This window comes from Oryx dammah, unplaced genomic scaffold (genome assembly GCF_014754425.2).
Source record: "Oryx dammah isolate SB20612 unplaced genomic scaffold, SCBI_Odam_1.1 HiC_scaffold_5, whole genome shotgun sequence".
Classification (NCBI taxonomy): domain Eukaryota; kingdom Metazoa; phylum Chordata; class Mammalia; order Artiodactyla; family Bovidae; genus Oryx; species Oryx dammah.
The window spans coordinates 89,451,128-89,472,263 of NW_024070189.1; the positions used below are offsets into that span (position 1 = coordinate 89,451,128).

At 58.6% G+C, this 21,136-nt stretch overlaps 1 protein-coding gene across 1 annotated transcript in view; it reads right to left on the reverse strand.

Moving 5' to 3' along the window:
• The window catches only part of ZFR2 (zinc finger RNA binding protein 2), a 49,535-nt gene that overhangs the window by 5,032 nt on the left and 23,367 nt on the right, over positions 1-21,136 (reverse strand). Inside the window, exons 4-18 of the mRNA XM_040241608.1 lie at positions 20,737-20,940; positions 20,341-20,627; positions 17,661-17,843; positions 15,833-15,893; positions 15,653-15,769; positions 14,096-14,256; positions 13,240-13,359; positions 11,904-12,066; positions 11,018-11,372; positions 7,567-7,738; positions 4,723-4,861; positions 3,254-3,348; positions 2,766-2,861; positions 1,250-1,361; positions 409-506 (exon numbers count right to left, since the gene is read on the reverse strand). Coding sequence (XP_040097542.1) covers positions 409-506; positions 1,250-1,361; positions 2,766-2,861; positions 3,254-3,348; positions 4,723-4,861; positions 7,567-7,738; positions 11,018-11,372; positions 11,904-12,066; positions 13,240-13,359; positions 14,096-14,256; positions 15,653-15,769; positions 15,833-15,893; positions 17,661-17,843; positions 20,341-20,627; positions 20,737-20,940 — 2,363 coding nt within the window. The remainder of the gene's footprint in view (positions 1-408; positions 507-1,249; positions 1,362-2,765; positions 2,862-3,253; positions 3,349-4,722; positions 4,862-7,566; positions 7,739-11,017; positions 11,373-11,903; positions 12,067-13,239; positions 13,360-14,095; positions 14,257-15,652; positions 15,770-15,832; positions 15,894-17,660; positions 17,844-20,340; positions 20,628-20,736; positions 20,941-21,136) is intronic.

A 21,136-nucleotide genomic window follows, 5' to 3' on the forward strand; every position in this document is an offset into this window, starting at 1 on the left:
GATGTCATGCCCAATGTGAAGTCTGCTGAAGAGACTTGCTCATTAATAGAAATTTGCGAATGAAAGGGAAGCCAGAGATGGGGTGGTGGGGGTGGGTAATGCTCTGGTTCTTGAAGCTGTTGAGGTGCAGCAGGAGGCCTGGCTAGGTGTGTGCAGACCTGGGGCATTGGGGTACCCCCAGGACGATGAGGCCCCAAGTCTGCACCTCATCACGGCCTCAGTTCTGGGCTGGGCTGGCCCTGCCCCTGGAAGCAGTCCTGTCACCCACAGGCCACCTGATTCTGCAGGGGAGAGGACGGGAAGCGGGCCCAGACCGTTTCCTGGGATGCAGCAGAGTTGTGCACAGGGGCTGGGAGCCGGGCTGCCTGCAGCCAGCTCATGTGGGCCCAAGTTGGGCTGGCCTCCTACCTGGGCGCTGGCCGTGATATCTTCTCGTTCCTGGAGGGTCATGGAGCTGAGGGCATCCATCTGGTCTCTCTCACAGGGATCCTGGAGCCCGGGCCCATCTGGACGAGGGGTAGGGGGTCAGTGGGAGCGGCAGAGAAGCAGATGCACCCTTGTGAAGGCCACCACCATGGCTCTGCGATGTTGGAAGTCTGCGCCTGGACCTCCACGGGCCCACGGACCACAACTGGGCCTCTCCCCGCCAGTCCCCCTCCGGCCCCACACGCATTCAGCAGAGCTCCTTGCAGCCTGTGTGTGTGTGTGTGTGCACATGTGCACACGCGTGGGTGAGTGTGCAGTTACATAAAAGGCTCACACCACAGGCCCATGTATCACGCTCTTCTTCCATGAAACACACTATCATCCAAGTCACCCAAACAACTGGAAAACACCGACTGCATCTAACACGTCACGAGGGCTGCCTGCCTGGTCTCTTCCTGCCACTACCACTCAGGATGCCGTGAACATCTCCGTGCCCGGCCCTCCATGGACCTCCTGTCGTTTCCTTCGGAAGCAGTCCTCGGGCTATCCCTGGCTCCCCAGGAAGGATGGATGTGGCATCAGAGGACCCGGTGGAACCCCCTCCAGCCTGCACCTGCCTCTCCTTCCATCCGTCCACGCCTCCTCACGGCTCCCTTGGGTGAGTGACACGCATGTGCGTGTCTGTGTCCACTGGCCTGCCTAGGCTGGATGGGGTGCTCAAGTGTTCCTAAGAGGCTCCTCTGTCCACCTGTCCCACTGCCCCATGGTCCTTGGTATCTGCCAAGTGCTCCAGGGTCTGAGCTGCTGGCCAACGGGGACTGACCTGTGAGGAGCGTCCCTGAGGCCACGCACTCCAGGACTCGGCGCACAGCATCCCCGGGGCTCAGGGGCCCCTTGGTGCTACTCAGGGCCTTCTCCACCAGCAGCTCCATGGCCTGGGCCGGGACAGAAAAGGAGACCCAGGTCTTTGAGGGGACAGTTATTTTGCGGACAGCTGGATCTCCACAGGATACGGGACCGGAGGCTCCCGCCCAGTGCCCCCTCACGCCCACCCAGCCACCCACCCAGGGGGTCACCGGACCTCACTGCCCTGGCGTGGCCATGGGCGGGTTTTATCACCCTCCCTTTTTAGTTTCCTCATTAGCAAAATCCCATCAATGGTAACGTGGCAAACTAGTGTCACGTGGGTTCAGAGATTCGTTCTCTGTGACCTGAGGGCCCCTGAGGGTCACAGGATCCTGGGGCCTAGTTCAGGCACGTTTCTTCCTCCAGGAGCCACCTGCCTGGAGGGCCCAGGGGCAGGGTTGGGGGTGTGAGCTGTCATGGGGGCGTGTCTACACTTAAAGGGAAATGGGCTCCAAGAAATGCATAACCCCCCCCCCCCCCACCCGGCGCCACAACCGCCGCAAACATCTGAGCGAACCTCTCTGGTCACTCAGCACGGGGCAGCCACTGTGCCACCCACCTGGGGTGGAGCTGAGAGTGGACGTCTCCTCAGACCACAGGCAGGAAGCCAAGGTCCGGGGGGCACCAGAGCCCCTGGTTTTGGAGATGGCTCCCCTGAGTACAGCCAAGGGCAGCCTGGGTTGGGGTGTGGGGAACGTCCAGGAGCCCGCCTATGGGCATGGGAGCCGATGGACCGGCTACAGATGGCTGCAGAGAAGAGGCACGCGTTCCTCCAAGTTCAGGGCCAAATTCCCAGGGATAAGGTCAAAGGTGAAAACCTTAAAAACCTACACGTTGACTTGGTCACTGGGGAGGTCAGTGGGTGTGTGACCGGAGAGGGATACTCAGAGATGAGACCCTGAAAGTCGAGGCGTGGGGCCCCAGTGGGCGGGGCTGGGGGTCTCACGAGGCAACTTTGGGGGTTTGAGGTACCCAGGGTCCCTTACATCCTCTTTCCTCTCCTCTCCCCCTGGAACGGCTCCAGGGCCAGCTGAAGGGGCGTGTCAGGGCTACTGGATTCTCTCCTTCAGAGGAGGTGGGTCTGCCCCAGGCCTAGAGGTCAAAGTGGAGCCAGGACAGGCACCGGCTTCTTGCCCTCACCAGGGCCTCTGCACCAATGCCTGCAGGTCTAGGCAAACACCCCAGCTTTTGCTGGGATGCCCTTGTATTTACATGCTTCCTGATGCTGCCTGCAAGGTTGTGGGTTTAAGACAATACAGTCAAATAAGGCCATGTCCTGTGGCAAGCCTCCCCACTGGGACTCAGACCGACACCAGACTTTTCTCAGAAAGCTGAACACAGGACAAGGATATGAGGCTCAGCCTAACAGGGCTGTGGCCTGGCAGGGTTTGGGGGCTTCCTAAAGCAAGGCTGGCCCCTTGGCGCTGTCTTACCCAGTCCGGCAGGGCCCCCCAGGTGGGCACACGCTGGCAGAGGTCCCGGAAGACCCTGATGACAATCACACAGGGCTGCAGGCCGCTGGCTCTTGCCTTTGGGGGAAGAAGCACACAGGAAGCCCCAGGAAGCTCTGACACATGGCTGGGGTGGGACAGCACATGGGGCCAAGGGAGCAAGAGTGAGCCGGGGCAGTGAGCCTGGCTGGCAGTCCCATGCTGGCAGTAGAGGCACTGAGGGACTCCAGTGGGATCAGGCCAGCCTCCTGGGCTGTGGGAGGCAACCGGAAGCAGATTCCATTCCCCAATGACCCAGTCTAAGCCCCAGTGCCAGCCAACGGGGCCAGAGCGGCGGTCATCCCTTTCAAGCTCCCAACCCAATCGGCCAAGAAGTGACCTCCATCGTGATGGTGAGCGCGGGGCGAGGACACAAGCCACCCCACCCATGTTGGCCCCTGGCCTCTCCTGAGAGCCCGCCCGCCGCTGACCTGGAACCACTTGGCGTGGCGGAGAGCAGCCAGTGCCTGCAGGCACTTCTCTGGGCTCAGGACATCTCCTGGGTCCGGCAGAGCCGCCTCAGTTCCTTCTGGAAGAGAAGGGCAGGTAGGCCGGCCACCCCTGCCCCTGCTCCCACCTCCTGGGCCCGCAGGTCCCTGAGCCCCGCTGCGTCATCCGTTCAGCAGGAAGACATGCAGCTCAGCTCGCTGGCCCTGCCTCCAGACACTGCCACGGGGACAGAGCTCCCCGCTTGAAATCCCATCCCTCTCCGAGACTCTGTGGTCCCTTTCCCCCAAGAGGGCCACATTCAGGGGGAAAACTAGGAATGAAGCTGAATTTCCAGAAACTTCCATGTGTGTGTGTGATTAGGGGCAGGTTTGAGCACACGCCATCACAGATGACCCCATGTTGGGGGAAAGGTCCATTTTTCCTTCCTTCTGCTTGCTTTAGGAAGATTCTTCTCCCCTCATCCCGTGAGGCCCTGGTGTCCAGGTCGCAGGAGGGAGCACCGTTCTCCCCCGGCCTGGGTCAGTTCCTGGGGGCTGAGAGCCAGCACAGAAACAGCTGAACGCCACCCCCTCCCACCCAGCAGCGGCCGGCAGGGTGTGGACCCAAGTGAGGAGCAGCTCTAGGGGTCCAGGGTGCCTGCAGAGGGGCTTCCTGCTCTCTGGACCCCTCCAGCCCGCCCCCTCCCCGACATTCCCAGTTCCCACTTGTTGGCAGGGGAGCGAGCTGGAGCAGGCCTGAAGCTGGGGTCGAAGGGTGGGCATCACTGTTTCTTCCCACTGCATCTACTTTCAGATGACACGTGGCCCTCCCCTGATAATGGCTTTCCACTTACAGTTCAAAGGCTCTTTTCTTTAAAAGTGGAAGAGCCAAAAAGGACTTGAATCAGAGAAAGCAGCAGTGGTTCGTGGCCCTTAGTCAAGGCAACGATCCGGAAGGGGGTCTGAGAAAAGCTGGAGTTTGGGAGAGAGTCCCAGGGGCTGTCCCAGGGGTTCTCCACTCCTGGGCATGAGACCTGGGGGGCCCTCCGGCCTGGCCTGCGCCCTCCGTGTTGGCTGCCCTCTGGCCTCGGCCTGCACTCCTCCCACTTGCCCAGGCAGCAGTGCCGTATGTCTCAGGTCCCCAGAGCCCCTGCTTGGCTTGGGGACCCCACACACTGGGTCTCCTCGGGGCGGGGAGCAGGTGCCCGCATAGCCTGAAGGCTCAGGGGGAAGGGCCCCGAGCACGCCTGCCACAGCCAGTTCTGAGCCACTTGACACTTGTCCCAGCTCCCCTCCTGCCTTCCTCCGCTACCCCAAGGCCTGGCCCTTATCTGACCAGGGCATCCAGGCTTGACAGAAGCACGGGAAGGTGGTGGTGGCACCCCTCCCCCTAAACCAGAGCAGAAGTGGGTGCTGCCTTAGGCCGCCAGGTATGTGGGAAGAGGGGGCTGAACAGAAGGGCCTGGCCGCACCTCGGTCTTTGGAGGGGTCCTCCCGCATTAGGGGTGAGGTGATGGACACAGAGACCTGTATCCGGGGCTCCTCGCAGGAGGAGATGACAATGCTGGCGTCCGGGTCAGAAGAGACCTCGTACTTGTCGTCTGTTACCACCTGCAAGGCACACATACAGCATGAGGCCTCAGGACTCCACCTGAGAGGTGGGACACAACCTGGTGCCCAGCCCCACGCCTTCTGGGACCTCCTAGGGACTGAGACACAGCCTTGCCCTCCAGAAGTGCACATGTAGAAATACCAAGGTGCCTTCATATGTAAAAAACACCTGGAGTTCAATAACAACCAGATCAGCAACCCAACGACAAAACTGGCAGGTGACAGTTTGCAGAGAAAGAAACCAAAGTGACCCTTTTCACACAACGACAAAAAAAAAGAGCCCTATGGTAAGGAAGACTCATGTTAAAACTAGAATGACATGCCATGGCCACCTGTAAGAAGGGCAAAATTTGAGGAATCTGAGGAGCAGCTGGGCTGGCGTGTGCATGCTTGGTCACTTCAGTCGTGTCTGTAGCTCGCCAGGCTCCTCCGTCCACGGGATTCCCCAGGCAAGAATACTGGAGTGGGTTGCCGTGTCCTTCTCCAGGGGATCTTCTGGACCCAGGGATCGAACCTGAGTCTCCTGCATTGCAGGCAGATTCTTACCACCTGAGCCACCAGGGAAGCCCCCGGCCGGCAGATCTGTGCATCTCTAAATGCTGGTAGAGGCTGACCTGGCGACACTCACCAGGAGCACCCAGGCTGATGCCCTGGGCCCAGAGACTCTGCCCCAGGAAGTGCTCCCACGCGTGTGGAGCAGTGTGTGTACAAGCTTATTCACTCTCTGCAGCTTCGCTGGTGACCCGGAACACGACACAACCTAAATGTCCAGTTACATGGGAGGACCCAACCAGCTATGGACATGTGGAAACAGGACACCCTCCAGCCACAAGAAAGAGTGAGGCTCCCTACACATGAGTGTGGAATATGGCCTGACAGATTCACAATTATTCAGTGAAAACCACACAGTCCTTCAGCTGGCCTACCAGGCCGCCCTTGGGAGGATGAGGGCAGACCACGGTCTCTCGGAATGCAGGACAGGGGGTGCCTCCAGGCAAGGTCTGAGGCCCCTCGGCTCTGGTCCCCACCTGACCCCTGCCACGGGGCCCAGGGATCAGTCTTGCCCCAACACGGGCACCCTTATGGCCCCGCCAGCCCCGGCCCCCTCACCTGGGGCTGCCCAGAGGGTCAGTCCTCTGCAAGCAGAGGCTCCAGGCAGCCCCGCCCTCTTAGTGGGCCCCCTCCTCTCCAGGGGGGGGAGGTCTCCTCTCCAGACCTTGTTCCAGTCAGTCTCTCCCAGGGGGAGCTTCGGGAGCAGGGGCCCTCGCTCATGGCTTTAGAACTCAGACTGCTGCCCCTTGGGAGACAGCACAACGAAGGTGGGTTGCTGCAGTGACCCGGTGCCTGGAGACAGTTTACTGTGACCCTCATGTTGCTCTGGAGTTCCCGAGTCACTTGGCCAGGTGACGGCTAAGAGGGTCTGTCTATCTCTCTGGAGGCTGGGCACCACCAGCTCTCCCATGGCCTCTGCTATCTTCCCTCTGGCCTCATCCATCTTCATGGCCCTGGGTTGCCAGATTCTGGAGGACAGAGCCTGCATCTGAGCCATCTTTGCATCCCTTGCAGTATTTAGCAAAAAACTGCTATGTCGTGGGGTGTTCAGGAAAAATGAGTGATTACTGGTGAAGTTGGAATATGTCACTCCCCTGCTTAAAGCCCTCCAGTCTCCCCATTTCCCTGAGGAGGCAGTCACACCTCCCAAGACGGCCTTCCCAGGTGGCACTAGTGGTAAAGAATCTGCCTGCCAGTGCAGGAGACATAGAGACACGGATTTGATCCCTGGGTCAGGAAGACCTCCTGGAGGAGGCATGGCAACCCGCTCCAGTATTCTTGCTTGGAGAATCCCATGGACAGAGGAGCCTGGTGGGCTATATAGTCGATAGGGTTGCAAAGAGTCGGAGACAACTAAAGTGACTTAGCACTCACGTGGCCTTCAGGCCTGGCTTGATCTAGGCCCACGTCCACTCAGGCTCACCTCTCCGTGGGCCTCCTGGCTCTTGGCCTCTGCAGGTTCCCATTCCTCTAGGGGAACGCTGCCCGCCCCCATCTGTCAAGGCTTCTCCTCATCTCTCAGCTCACCTACTCCATCTTCTGTTGAGACTCATACCTCCCACGGTCCTGTCTGCAGTGGACCCCACTCTCCCTGAGTGCTCCCGACCTGGCACCAGGCTTGAACTGCTCTACAGAAGATACATCAGAAGTCAGCCTTCTCTGTGTTTATTGTGTCTGCCGACCAGACTGGGAGCCCCAGAGAAGGACTAGGAGGGACGAAGCTGAGTCCCCTCGGGAAGGGTGGCAGACAGGAAGGAGAAAGCACCCTGGGAAGTGATCATTTTAACTGCAGATGATCAATTAACATCATGACATGCTCTCCCTCTTCTGCCAGTTATTATCTCGGGTGAGAAAAGCTCTACGACAACAATGGGAACCGTACTGGAAGAGAAAGTCCAGCCAAGCCTCCAGTCCTGTGCCTCCCTAGTGCTTTCCCTGAAGATCGTCCTCATGCCAGCGGGCTAGGCTCTGTGTGAGTGCGACAGAAATGACCATCCTCATGAGCCAGATGTTAGACTGTTTCAAGCCCTACTGTGAACCCCCTGATAAGGGAACCCTCAAGTTCCACCAGTGCATCCCTGTGCCTGTTTCTAAAGGCAGACCGGACCGTGTCTCACCCAGGCAGAACCGACGCAGCACGGCGGGCACCTCACCGGGAGCTGGAGGGGCAGCTGCTCGGCGACTCTGCGCTGCAGGGCATGGGTGGGCTTCTGGGAGCAGAGCAGGATCAGCTGTACCGCCCGATCTCCCCGCAGGAGCAGCCCCTTCGCCAGGAGGCCGACCCGCATCACGCCTTTCAGGATCCGGGCTGAGGGGCTGGGGTGGCTGCTGAGACAAACCCACGAACTAGTGAGCAGGGGGCGGGGAGGAAGGACCCCACTCCCGACCCAGGGGCATGGGTTTCCTTGCCAGGTGCCTGCGCCTCCATGTCTTCATCTGTGAAGTGGGAGTATGGCCCTTCCCAGAGGGCACCTGATCCGAGAGACACCGGGATAACTGGGAGAACAGGGAGAGTTCTCGGACCTGAGGATGGGAACCTATGCTGCTCGGCGGGGCTGGCAGCTGGCACCCTCTGCTGGTAAACTGCATGCTGGGGGGAAAAGGTTGCCTGACCCCAGCCAGCCTTGTCGGCCCCTGGCTTCTGAGCTGTCTCTGTGGCCATGTCATCCCCACCTGGACTCCTTTGAGGAGGCCTGGCCGGCAGTTCCCTGCCTGTCCCCCACTCCAGCCTGTGCATCTAGTCCCACCTCCCCTGCCCCCAACTCTGCCCTCGCCCGCCCACCACCGTCCTGACCACTTTCTGCAGGTGACCCCCATGGCCGCATTGGCCCGGCAGCCACCCTCCTACTGCTGCCCCGCTGTAGGCCAGGGACACCCCAGCTTCTTCCTGGGGCACCCACCTTGACCCCTGGCTGCTACACCACCACCCTCTCCTTCCACTCTCTCCCCACAAGGCTTGCCCACCCGGACTGTTGCCTGGGGTGCCCCCACGCCATGGCGGACCTCTCCACGCTGTCTCTCTCTCACACACACACACGGTCACCTCCTCGGAAGCTGCCACCCACTCCCACAACTTCCTGACCACCACTTTGCTTCATGTCATGTCTCAGGACATGAAATAATCTTGTTCTGCGGTGCATGTGGGTGTCTTCGTGGTCTGTCTCCAGACCACCAATGCTGGAGCCTGGGATGGTCCAGGGGGACCAGCCGCGCGTGGAATGTCTACAGGACAAGGAGCAGACCCTTTAGGGGAAGGCAGAGCAGAAAGGTGGGAACCCGCGGATCAAGAGACCTACCGCTTGTCAATTAATTGGGACTCTGATTCAACACAAACTGCAAAACAAAAAGACCTCCTAAACAAAAGACTGAATTGTTGTTATCTACGGGACAACTAGACACTGCAGCACTGACTGGATATTTGGTGTTGCTAAAGAATTATTGTTCATTTTCTTTGAGGATGATCATGGTGTTCTGGTTTTGTTAAATGAAAAAGAGTCTTGTTTAGAGACGTGCACTGATGCACTGACATACTCCAGCTGTGGGCTGGTGCCCAATAGGGTGTCGGACAGGGTTTCCTTTAACCACTGTGGGCAAGGCGGGAGATGGGGGGAGAGCAAGTGAGTCACCCGCAGTTTAGGGATGGTCATCTTTTGTGTGTGTTAGAGAATTTCCATAATAAAAGTGAAAAAAAAAAACCAACACTAATGCACTCTTTGCGACAGTTAAGTAAATAATGCAACATCCATAGGACAGTTTATCATGTTCCTATTAAACACACACACACACACACATTTCCACAGAGAAAAAGGCCACAAACAAGAGTGAGAAAGGGAATTCCCTGGCAGTCCAGTGGTTAGGACTTCACGCTCTCACTACCAAGGGCTCTGGGTTCAGTCCCTGGTCAGGGAACTAACATCCCACAAAGCTCAGTGTGACGAAGGAAAAAAAAAGTTGTGACGAAAAAAAGCCACCAACACTTCGATGTTTTTGAAAAATAGTGTTAAAAAAAAAAGAAAAAGACAAAAAATAAAAATAAACAACAACAAAGAAAGCAAAATAATGTAAGGACAGAACATGTAACATGACATCAATGTTATGTGAAGGCTTTAAAAGCGTGCAATCAGATTTGCTTTAAAGCTGGGTTTGGGGGCTGTGAGAGTGTGGGGGCAGTAGGGCTTCTGTGCTGGTGGAGGCCCCGTGTCCTCACTGCGGTGGGGCGTCTACTCGGGGGCGAGTTGTCCAGCACCAGGAAGGCCTGAGCAGGGCCTGGGCCTCCCTGTGGTGCCTGTGTGGATGCCCGGCCTTGACACCTGGGGGTCCACGCTGTGGAAGCTGGGGGAGGGTGGAGGGTCCTCTCCTTACTATGTTTGTGTTTAGTCCATAATCATTTCAAAATGAGAAGTTAAACTAACAAAAATAAAACCTGAGAATGGAGAGAAAACGGGGAGGGAAGCCACGAACCACCGAGTGAGGGCCCTTTTCCTTCAGGAGACATGGGGGCGGAGGTTAAGGGAAGGCTGCCCTGTCTGGGGCCATGCCTGCTTCCACTTCCAGGCAGTGAGCTTCCTCACCGGAGCTGGGGGCGGCGCGGCGCCCGTGTTCACTGAGGGACGAGTGTGTTCAGTTATGACACCTGGCGACCCACGCACGGCTCTCATGTTCTTCTCAGAGAGCAAACGCTCTACAAAGAAGCTGCTGACTGGAATCAGCCTGACACAAAGGCTGCACGATTCCATTGACAGGAAACGTCCAGAACAGGCCACGCCATGGAGATGGGGGGTGGAAAGGTAGGTGCTGGGGGCTGGGGAATTTTACGGGATGGATTTCTGTTTCAGATGATTAAAAAGTTCTGGAAACGGTGATGTCTGTACAACCTTGTGAATGTGCACACAATGGCCAATTTCCTGTTATGAGTATTTTACCACCAAAAAAAAAAAAAACCTTAAAATAGTAAATGAGGGACTTCCCTGGAGGTCCAGTGGTTAGAACTGTGTGTGCTCACTGCTGAAGGTCCAGGTTCAATCCCTGGTCGGGGAACTAAGATTTTGCAAGCCATGTGGCACAACCAGAAAAAAAAAAAAACAGTAAATGAAAAGGAAGCCACCCAGAGATGGCGGACCTGGAAAAGCTAAGTCCTTTGGGATTCTCTAAACCGTGCAATGATTCACTACAAGGTGCCGGGACTTTCCGTCTTCTGACGGTCGGGCAGCTGGGAAGATGATTCACACACATGCTCAGTCCTTGGCGGCACCCCTGCTCCTTAAGCCTCCCACTGGTCTCTGTGTCACAGGTGAGGACACAGAGGCGGCTAATCCTCTGCAAACCACATTTCTAGACGCGCCTTCTACAGGAAAGTGACTTCCGGTGTGAGAACAATTGCTCTCCTTGGCTGGGACTACTACAACCCCCTTTGACCTCCCAGCCTCCTGGCTAGCTCCTAGCCTCCTGGGGCGATATCTGAAGGGGGCTGGAAAGCCCAGGCCCTGAAGACACCAAGCCTCCTGGTACTGGAGCTGCCACTTCCTGTACGGACCCTGACCCCTGCCCACCCAGCCGGGGGTCAGCAGCCTCTGGGCCCCTGGACAGGAGGGCTCTGTCCATCACCTGTGGTCCCCGCCCTCAGGCTCCGGGCTGGCAGAGTCCTCCTCAGCCAGCGTGTCAGACACCAGCTTGAGGGCACGCTCCGCATGGGAGACAGCCTTCTGGACGGCCAGGAGCTCCTCCTCCGTTGGGTAGATGGCCGCGTGCTTACACATGACATGCCGGTCATCGCTGGACTCTGGCCGCCTTGTGGGCTGCGGGGAGAGGTGCGTGTGTCTTGTCACAGGTAGGCTGAGAGGTCCCGGGCACTCGGGAGCCATGGGGGCCCTTGGAGCCTGGCTGGTGCGACTGGCGAGCGGTGGCTGGAGAGCCAGGCAGAGGAGTGACAGGGCCCAGGGGGAGGTGGAACAGGGAGGACCTCAGCCCCGACAGCAGTGGGGAGCTTGGGCCGAGTGGGAAGCCACTGGGCTCCCTAGAGAACGCTCTCGAGTTTCAGAGCCAGAGGCTCCAGAGGCAGCTGGGGCCCCTCCCTTGGCAGGGCACCCTCAACGGTTTCCCCCCAGCCCGCCCAGTCCCCATGGATGGAGAGTCAGTCGCCTCAGTGCTTCCGAGGCATGTGACCAGTGGGGTCTCAGGAAGCTCTGAGGGACCCCTGTGGCTGGTGGTGAGGCCCTCAGGTCCCTTCAGCTTCCACCACTCCGAGGCATTCAACCACCACCCACCAGAGGCTTGGCTGTGGGCGCCCCTGGCCGACTCCTGAGGGCAGGCAGGTGCTGGTCAGGCAGCGGGCGTCCTGAGTGTGCGTCTGGGACGGGCAGCCCCTCTTCCAGCCGCCTCCTGCACAAGTCGTAGCGCCTGTGGGACGAGAGGGACTCGGGGCCCTGAGGGGCGGCAGGACTGTGAGGTGTTCCCGTTGGGGCCCTGGGGAGCCCGTGGGGAGCCCTCCCACCGCGCAGGGCCCCAAGGCTGAACCTCGTCTCGTTGTGCCAGCGCCGCAGCTCCCCCAGCCGCCTCTTGGTCAGCTGCCGCTGCCTCCGCAGTGTCTCCTCCACGAGCTTGCGCACCCGTGTGCTGGGCTTGTCCGCGATCGGGAGGTCAGGGTTCACTTTTTTCTGCGAAGTATGGGGACCTTCATTCAGATGAGAATGCTGGGAGGGGGGAATCTCGGGGCCTGGGGGACAACCGTCTGACAACACCCTTCCACTGGATTTAGACAACGGTGAGTTTCAGTCCCGAAGTCTCAACACTCCTTGTCCCCCCAAAGGCCATGGCAGAAAACCATGAGGACAAAACCATGGCTGACTCAAAGAGCCGCAGACGTGACACTGAGCGAACCATGCGGACGTCTCACGGAGGAGCCAGAGGAAGAAGGTGCTGAGACACCTTGAAGCAAGGTGCCACCAGTGGTCACGCTGTTCTCAGAGGACTGGCCAGAGATGCTCGTCCCAAACAGAGTAATTCAGAAAATACCGTTTGTGTGAGATCCAGTGTGTATTGTAAATAGAATTGTTAACTCACTCGCTGGGCTTCACTTTTAGCACTTAATTTCCTCGCTCAGAGAGCATGGTGTTGTCTAAGGATTAATCACTGGTGGAAATAACACAAGTGTGCTTCAGTGGCGAAACACACACAATGTGGTCCCCTCCACACACGGAGCAGCACTCAGCCCCGAAAAGGAGAGAAGCGCTGACACTCGCTACCATGTGGACGGACCTTGAGACACGACACTCAGTGAGAGGAGCAGACACAGAAGGACACACAGGGTGTGACTCCACTGACGGGAAACGTGCAGAGCAGGCAGATCCGCAGACACAGGGAGTGGGTTCCTGGTGTCAAGGGCTGGGGAGGGGGTGGGGGGTATGACTGACAATAGGGACCGGGGCTCCTGATGGACTGTTCCGGAATCAGATGGAGCTGCTGGCTGAATGTACACATTTGTGAATGCAGTTAAAGCCACTTCACATGTGCCAGCTGCATGGTGGGTGAGTGATATCTCAACAGGCTGCTTAAAAGAGAAAAATGCCCAGAAGCCACTGTCTCTCATGAGGGTCATAGCCTGTGCTGTGCACACACGCACTCAGGGTCACGTGTGTCTAAACACACTTGTGTGCACACCTGCCTGGCAAACCTGAGGCCTCGTGATGGCAACTGAGGGCCTCTCTGGTTGAGCCCGTGGTGCTGAAGGGCCCAGGGACTCAGACTCACAGAGGCACAGGGTGTGTTCCGAGACATGGGCCAGGGCGTCCAGGGCACAGCTGCCCCCCTGCCCCCTTGTCGGGGCACACCTTGTACTGCAGCCGGTGCCGCCGTCCCCGCACGTGCATGTCCCTGGCGTTGGGGTCATTGAAGCTGCACTCACACAGCTTGCAGTGGAAGCGGATCACCCGGCCCTCCTCGTTGCACACCTGAGACACAAGGCTCGGCTGAGCACCACCTGCAACCCCCACGGCCCCTGCGCTGCGGGTCTGGGCTCTAACAGGAGCCTCCTCCCCCAGGGCCTTCCAGGCCAGGCACTGGCTTCCTGTCTGCCCTGTGGTTAATGCTCTCAGAGGAGTGACCTTCACCAGCACATCCTGCCAGCCTGGCCCTTCTTGCCACCACCTCTGCCACCGTCATCCCATCCTCCTTCCCTGCCCCCACCAACCCCTTTCCTGGGGCTGCCACCAGGAAGCCTGCCTGGTGTGGCTGTTTTTCAGGGCACAAAACTGAAGTGCTGAGTGGACTGAACAGGAGCCTGAACTCCAGGACAGAAAAAAGTGCCAACATGCACGTGCCTAGAGGCAGGGACTGTGGCATGGGGACAGAGGGCTCAGAACCCGAGCTCCACAAGGAACCGCGTGTCCGGGCAGGTGCCTGGGGGGCACGTGGGCTCCATTGCCCAAGAGTCACATGCCTGTGGGTTTCCAGGGCACAGATCCCTCCTGCCACCTTCCTTCCTGTAGGAACTGGGGCTGCCTGGGAGCAGGAGACGCCTCCGCCTGTCTCAGATCTCCTTCCAGGATATGAAGCCCCACACCCAGGGCTCCCAGTGAGATCCCAGTGACGCTGGCTTGCGGGGTTATTTGCCCAGGCGGGTGTGCAAGTCTCAAGGCATGGCCCCACCAGGCCTGGCCAGGCGCGTGATGGTCGTCCAGCTCTTACCTCCTCCACGTAGCCTGGGCCCACCGGCTGCCCCTCACAGCTGCTTCCAGAAGCTTCCGTAGAGCCTCCTCGGGTGGACGGCTCCCTGGGCCTCTCTGATCTGGGGGTTGCTGGTTTCCCGTGGGGGGCTCTGCAGTCAGTTTCTGGCAGCGCAGGAGGCCCTGGAGGGAAGAATTTCATGACTTGTAGCCTGCTCCAGCCAGAAACCATGGCCAGCTCCTGGCCCACCAGCTGGAAGGGTACAACACAAGGCCACCGGGTCCCCCCTCATCCCTCTCATCCCCTCGTGACGTCATCCTGTGGGGTCCGTGGTCCTGAAAACCTCACCCACCAGCTGGGGTCACACTGGAGAGCGGGGGTCCACAGGGAAGCCCGGGTTGTAGGCCTCTCCCTGAGGACACCCCCTCTCAACGGCACAGCCTGCAGCCCTTAGTCAACAGTGGACACCAGGTGGACCAGGGTCACGTTCACTGACCCCGAGAAGAGAGACTTTTTTTTAATAATGTGTTTTTATTTTTTTAATTTTTTAATAATGTGTTTTTAAAATAATTAGTTTATTTATGGCTGCACTGGGTCTTTGTTGCTGCCAGTGCTTTTCTTTAGTTGCGGAGAGTCGGGGCTACTCTGCTGTGGGGCGTGGGTTTTTCACTGGGGTGTCCTCTCTTGTTGCAGAGTACAGGCTCTGGAGCGCTGGCTCAGTAGTTGTGGCTCCCAGGCTTAGTTGTCCTGTGGCATGTGGGATCTTCCTGGACCAATGATTGAACCCATGTCTCCAGCATTGTAAAGTGGCAGGTTATTTACCACTGAGCTACTAGGGAGACATTTCTTTGTCACCAAAACTGCTTTATATCTTCACTATCACATGACTGTTCAAACCTCAGTCCTGCTGAGGCTCAAAATAAAATAGGCCCCCATCCTTCAAATGTGGCGGTGGAGAGCAGAGACTGTCCCACACTGGGGTAGAACCCCACCTCCACTGCCAGGAGGCCCAGGGCCAAGTGCTTTGCCACACTTCAGCTCTTCCATCTGTAAAGTGGGACTGATGACAAATCTAAAGCATCGTGGGGGGAGAGTCAGGCCCTGCACACGACGCAGTCAGTGGAGCTCCTGGCACGGAGGCCTATGTACCCGTGCCAGGCAGGGCCTCAGTCACAGCAACAGGTGCGGAGGGTGCACACCGGAGGGAAGGCAGGGTTGCGAGGAGCCCGCCTTAACCTCCTGGTGCCCACCTAAGTGATCAGAACACCTTGGGGCAGGGGGCTGCACCCAGCACGTAGTCCAGTGCCATCAAGGGGCTGCTCCAGGCCCAGGGTAGGGCTCGGGAGCGTGACCAGCACCCGCTGGGTCCCAAGCTCCAGAGAGGAAATGGAAGCTGCCATCTCACTGCCCACACTTCCCCAGGTGGATCAAAGGCGCCAGAAGGCACCGCCTGCCCGGAATCCGGCAGAGAACCATCAGAGGTCCTGCCTCCTCAGAAGCTATGGCACACAGTGAACCGGATGGCCAGTCTCTGAAGCTCAGGCTCGCCTGGGGTGGCTGTGAGGCGCAGAGCCGTACCCACACGCGAGGCCTTCGAGGTGGCCGGTCTCCTGGGCGGTGGTGGCCTGCTCGGGGCACACACGCTGGGGCTGGCGGGGGCCGCGGGCTTGGCTGAGGCTGCGGGGGTGCTCTCTGCGGTGACGGTGACAGGGATGGAGGCCGGCTGGCTGGTGCTGGGGGCCTGGGCCAAGCCGGGGTTGGCCGGCGCAGGGTCTATGGTGGGGATGGGCTTCCCCAGTTTGGTGTGCAGCTTGAAGACCTGGAACAGACCAGCCCCATCAGGGCCCCTCCCGCCTGACCAACCTCCTCAGGGGCGGGCAGAGCAGCTTGCGGGGTGGGGGGCTGGCAGCCTGTGCAAGTGAGGGGCGTCTATCACCGGCCCCTCCCCAGCACCCCTTAAATGTCCCAGGGAGGGCCTTCCCAAGCCTGCTAGGAGGTACCCACCAGTCATACACAGGTGGGACCTCAACACAACCCCAAACTCCGCACTCTGCACCAGTACTGGTTTCTGCACTCCCAGCACCAGCCCAGGGCCAGCCCCACAGCACGTGTGGGTGAATGCGCTGAGGGGGTCGGCTGCTCCAAGGTACCCGTGTGCACGCCCATAGCACAGGTCCACGCTCTGGGGGAACTCATACACACATCCCCAGATCCCCAAGGACATGGTCATAGCCCCTCCTTGGCCTGACCCCTCCAAGGCATTTAAGTGCTGAAGCTCCACCTGGCAAGGACGATCTGCACTGACGACCGTCTCAGACACGTTCACGGGCTCCAAGTCTCTGACGCTCACAGCGCAAACCTGCTCCCCCAACCCCCACCCTGGGGCTTCCTGCAGGGCTTCCTGTCCCCAGAAGCAAGTCCCAGCCTGCAAACCGAGCTGTGACACCCACAGCCCACCCCACCTGGGCCCCAGCTCTCCCCTTGCACACCTGTGACCATCAGGCCAGGGCCCCTTCTCCACACTCCCCTGCTCCTTCCTCTGTGGGGTTTGCGGGTTCACTCAGGCATTCGAGAGCCTGTCCCAGCTGGGCTGGGGGACGAGGCCCGTGGTGAGCTGGGGCAGGGGATAGGACGGGTGCTCAGGGTGGCCCGGCCTGCAGAGGGGGCTGGGGAAGGGCTGGCAAAGCCGCGGTGTCGGGCGGCGGGGGGTGGTTCGAGGAAAGGCCCTGGGGCAGGACGGAGAACGGCAGGTGGGCTGGGGCAGCTGGAGGGGATTCTGTGGACAGGGCAGGGGCCTTCCCAACCCTCTCACTCTAAACCACTCAGGGCAGCACCAAGCAGGCCTCCTGCCAGGAATTTCCCCCTCCTGCCCTCAGCGCACACGTGGAAGGCGAGCGTCACCTACCCGGTTCATGACACTGTCTGGGGGAGATTTGCTGATTTCCAAAAACCACCTCTGGGCCAAAAAAAGAGGCCCCAGGGAGGGGGACCCTACCTCCTCTCTGGTGGGGGACCCTGTTCACTTCCCCATAAAATGACATACTACAAGCATTTCTAAGGCCATAAGAAAACGCTGATACTAAAATAGTAATAAATATGACAAATGCTGATACTGCTGCTGCTGCTGCTGCTAAGTCACTTCAGTCGCGTCCGACTTTGTACGACCCCATAGACGGCAGCCCACAAGGCTCCCCCGTCCCTGGGATACTAAATAATATCAATTAAATCTCGGATGTTCAAATATGAAAACCTACTACTTTAATTTGATTTTTAAATAAATAAGGACCCCCAAATGGACTATACCATTGGATCTCATCAACATACAGACTCTGGACTGCATAAACACACAAGACACCCCGAGGGCCTGGAGCAGTCTCCTCTTGGGCCAGGCATGGGGTCCGGCTCAATGCCTCTGCTCAGGGGCAGGTGTGACTCTTGTAACTGGGAGGAGGGGCTGGTTTCTGAGGAAGGAGGACACGTGGGCCCGAGGGGAGAGCTGCCTTTTGTGGATCACTGTCTCCGTGACCCTGCGTCAGCAGACGCCCCTCTGGGTCCCGAGTGGGCCTGGCTCCACGCAGGGTCCTACCTTCTGGTGCTTGGCCCCCCGGATGTGGGCAGCGTAGGCCTCTGCCCCGGTGCAGGACACGGCACAGAGGTCGCAGCGCAGCTGCGCCTGCACCCCCCGCGGGCTGCCGTTGGGCTGGACGCCCATCTTCTGGGCTGCCTCTTTCTTCTTGTGCTTCTGCCCTTCCAGGTGCTCGCGGTATGTCTGCTGGCAGAGAGCGAGGGCGGCCTGATGGGGGCGTGCCCACCCAGCATCATGTCCCCACAGTTCCCAGGGTCTGATGTCCCCAGCCCTCTGTTCATGGGCCTCCCAGAGGTTTGTGTACCGCCTTTTAAAGCCCAGTCAGGACTTGTGGCCCAGTGGTTAAGAATGCACCTGCCAATGCAGGGGTCGCAGGTTCAATCGCTGACCCGGGAAGATCCCACATGTGGCAGAGCAACTAAGCCCGTGCGCCACAACTACTGAGGTCTGTGTCCTAGAGCCTGTGGTCTGCAACAAGAGAAGCCACTGCAACGAGTAGCCCTCTCACTGCAACTAGAGGGTAGCCCCCGCTTGCCACAACTAGAGAAAAGCCTGCGTAGCAACGAAGACCCAGCACAGACAAAATAAATAAAATCTTAAAAAAAAATAATAAAGTTCAGGCAACAGACCTAGAAGCTCAGACTGAAAAACGTAAGGTTTCCTTCTAAAAATCAGTGAGTTTCTGAAGTAAGCATCCTCAAAGGACGACACATTTAGTTTCAGAGGCTGCTTGAAAAAATATTCCAGCTTTTCAGAATCTGACCTCGGAAGCCAAGCAAGGACGTGTGTTACCAGAAAGACATGGGACACACTTCCTATTAGGGCGCTGCTTCCAAACCATGAGTCCACGCCAGAGGGGACTTCATGAGTCACAGACCCACGCTCCTGCCCCAGGGCACCTGAGATACCAGACACATGACTGAGTGTCCACAGGGCAGCCCTGACTCGCCTCTTGGAAGGGGGCCTGCTAACCCCATGTCCTCTACCCACACCAAGAGCCAATAACCCTCAGAGCAGAAAGGCCTCTGGGAAATACCAAAGGCACTGGTGATCTGGCTGGTTCTGGGGGCGGGTAAGGAGGCAGGGACAGGAGTGGGGGCGGTGCTCTCGGAACGTAGGCCACAGGACACACACACATGTGTGCATACATATACGCATGCACACACACACACACAAACACATACATGACATAACAGCCCATGGACAGAGACCAGCCTAGAAAGAGATACACCAAGGTGCCAATGGTAAACTACTTCAGAACACACCTCGCAGAAAGAGCATGTGTTCACAGCTTATGCCATGCCGATGCCTGACTTGGTGGTGGTGGCGGTGACGGCGGCAGATGCGCGAGCCTGCCCAAGCGATGAGCTTGCACAGAGCAAACCACGTGTACGCACACACTCGCGTGCAAAGGCACACACGGGTGCAACTGAGACTAGTAAAACTAAGGGCATCTGACTAAGCAGATGGGTTCAAGGCCAACAAACGTCAGCCCTAGAGGCTCTGGAGAGGGGCTGGTGGGCCTCCCTGCAGTTTTTCTTACAACCACATGTGAACCCACCGCTATCTCAATAAAAATGCCAATGAAAAAGCGCTGCTAACATTAGCAAAAAGCTGGGAATAACAGGAGCTGACATTTCTATGTGCCAGATGCTATGCCGAGTGGTGACACGCTCGGGCAAACCCAGTCCCATGGGAGACAAGGCTCAGAGAGACCTTGACACTGCTCGGGTGATGCTGACGTGCCCCACCCCATCCCATTCCCACATCCGTGGGGAGCGTCCCACGTCTGCTCAGGGTGATGCCGTGAGGGGTCTAGAATCACAGTGCAGACCTTGTGTTTGACTGGTGACAATACCCAAGAAACCTCACGACGCAAATTTAAAGTCATGCAGAGAAATAAAGAAGGGAACAGGGAAAGCCAATGTTTCACTAAAGGAGTGTCATGCAGTGGAAAGACGCACAAGGAGTGGGGGTGCCCTGCACTCTAAGGAGGGAAGGACCACGGACGCTGGGGGTCTTGGAGTCAAGGCCCTGAGTGTGGGGGACTTGGCCCTTGACCCTCAGCCAGGAAGTCGGGCTGGAGCAGACAGGCATGGGTGCCTCCCAAGTCTCTGCAGTCCACAATGGAGAGTCTCTACAGACCTCCAGGGGCAGCTTGACGAGCTCTAGTGTCTCATGACCTCTGCAGTGAGCAAGCTGGGTTACCTGCGATCATGGCTTGGGAGGGCCTTTGCCTACAGAGCAGTACAGGCCCACTCACATGCACACACACGTGCTGCTCCTACCTGGCTGCAGGCCTGTCTACATGGCCCTTCCTAAACAATCCTGCCTGTCTGGCCCTGCAGCAAAGTTCCACTGTGACCAGCCACATCCACTGGCCCTCATGTCCAGGAGGGGGCACGAGTGCCTCCCTGCTGCAGACAGCCTCAGAGTGCAAGACTACATCGCTGCGGCCCACAACCAGAGCTGGGCTGGCTCTCATGTCTTCCACAAGAACATCAGGCAGTTTTAAGGCCATGCTGATGCCCACTTGATGATGCAAATTATTAACAAGCCTCTTCTGGGCAGGTAACAACCCTGCCCTCTGGCCGGCTTCAAGGATGAGGAAGGGCTCCCCCACTATGGGGGCAGGGGGCTCCCCTGGGCCTCCCCACAGGGGCCAGAATGGGGGCCTGACCTGGGGGCCGGCACAGCTGATCTTGCAGATGTCACAGTAGTGAAGTGGGAGCGGCTGGGGGCCGGTCCGTGGTCTTGGAAGCTTGCTGGGAACTGGAAGCTTCTTGGCGATGCTGTTGGCACAGCTGGCACTGGGACTGCCTCCTGGGCCACCCCATTGAGATGAGTCCACAGGCTTTGGGGGTGGGGGTGGCGGCGGCGGCGGCTGCATCTGTGGGGTGAGTAGCGGTGGGTAGTAAGGACTGGCCACGGAGTAGGAGGACGCGTCATAGCTTGGGTAGCTTGGTCCTAAGAAGGAAGAGAAGAGCGAGAGGGTAAGATGGTTGGTTTTGAGAGAAGGACCACTTGCATTTCAGCAGCAAGCAGTGGAGTGGCCTGTGCCCATGTGCTGGCTCACCTGTGTATGGGGCAGAGGCTACGCTGAAGGACGACGAGGCCGGCAGAGTGGGGACAGAAGAGGCCATGGGCTGGGTGCTGCTGGCTGGGGCATAGGTGTAGCTGGAGCAGGCAACGCTGGCTGGTGGCCCTGCCTCGGTGGTGGGCATCTGTGGCAGGGGCTGTGCCTGGCCGTACCCACCGCCCCCGTAGGCTCCTTGGGTCCCTGGAGAGCAAGCATAGCCTCGGCAGAGTCAGCCCTGCGGTCCTGGGTCCCAGGAGTGGACAGCGAGAGCCACATGGGCGATGGTGTGGCTAGTTGGCTGTGAAGCCCAGGTGTCTGAGAGGTGCTGGAGGCCAGAGCCCCCGGTTCTTCCATCTTTAAGTCCTCCATGAAACCCACCTCCTTCCATCCTGGGAAA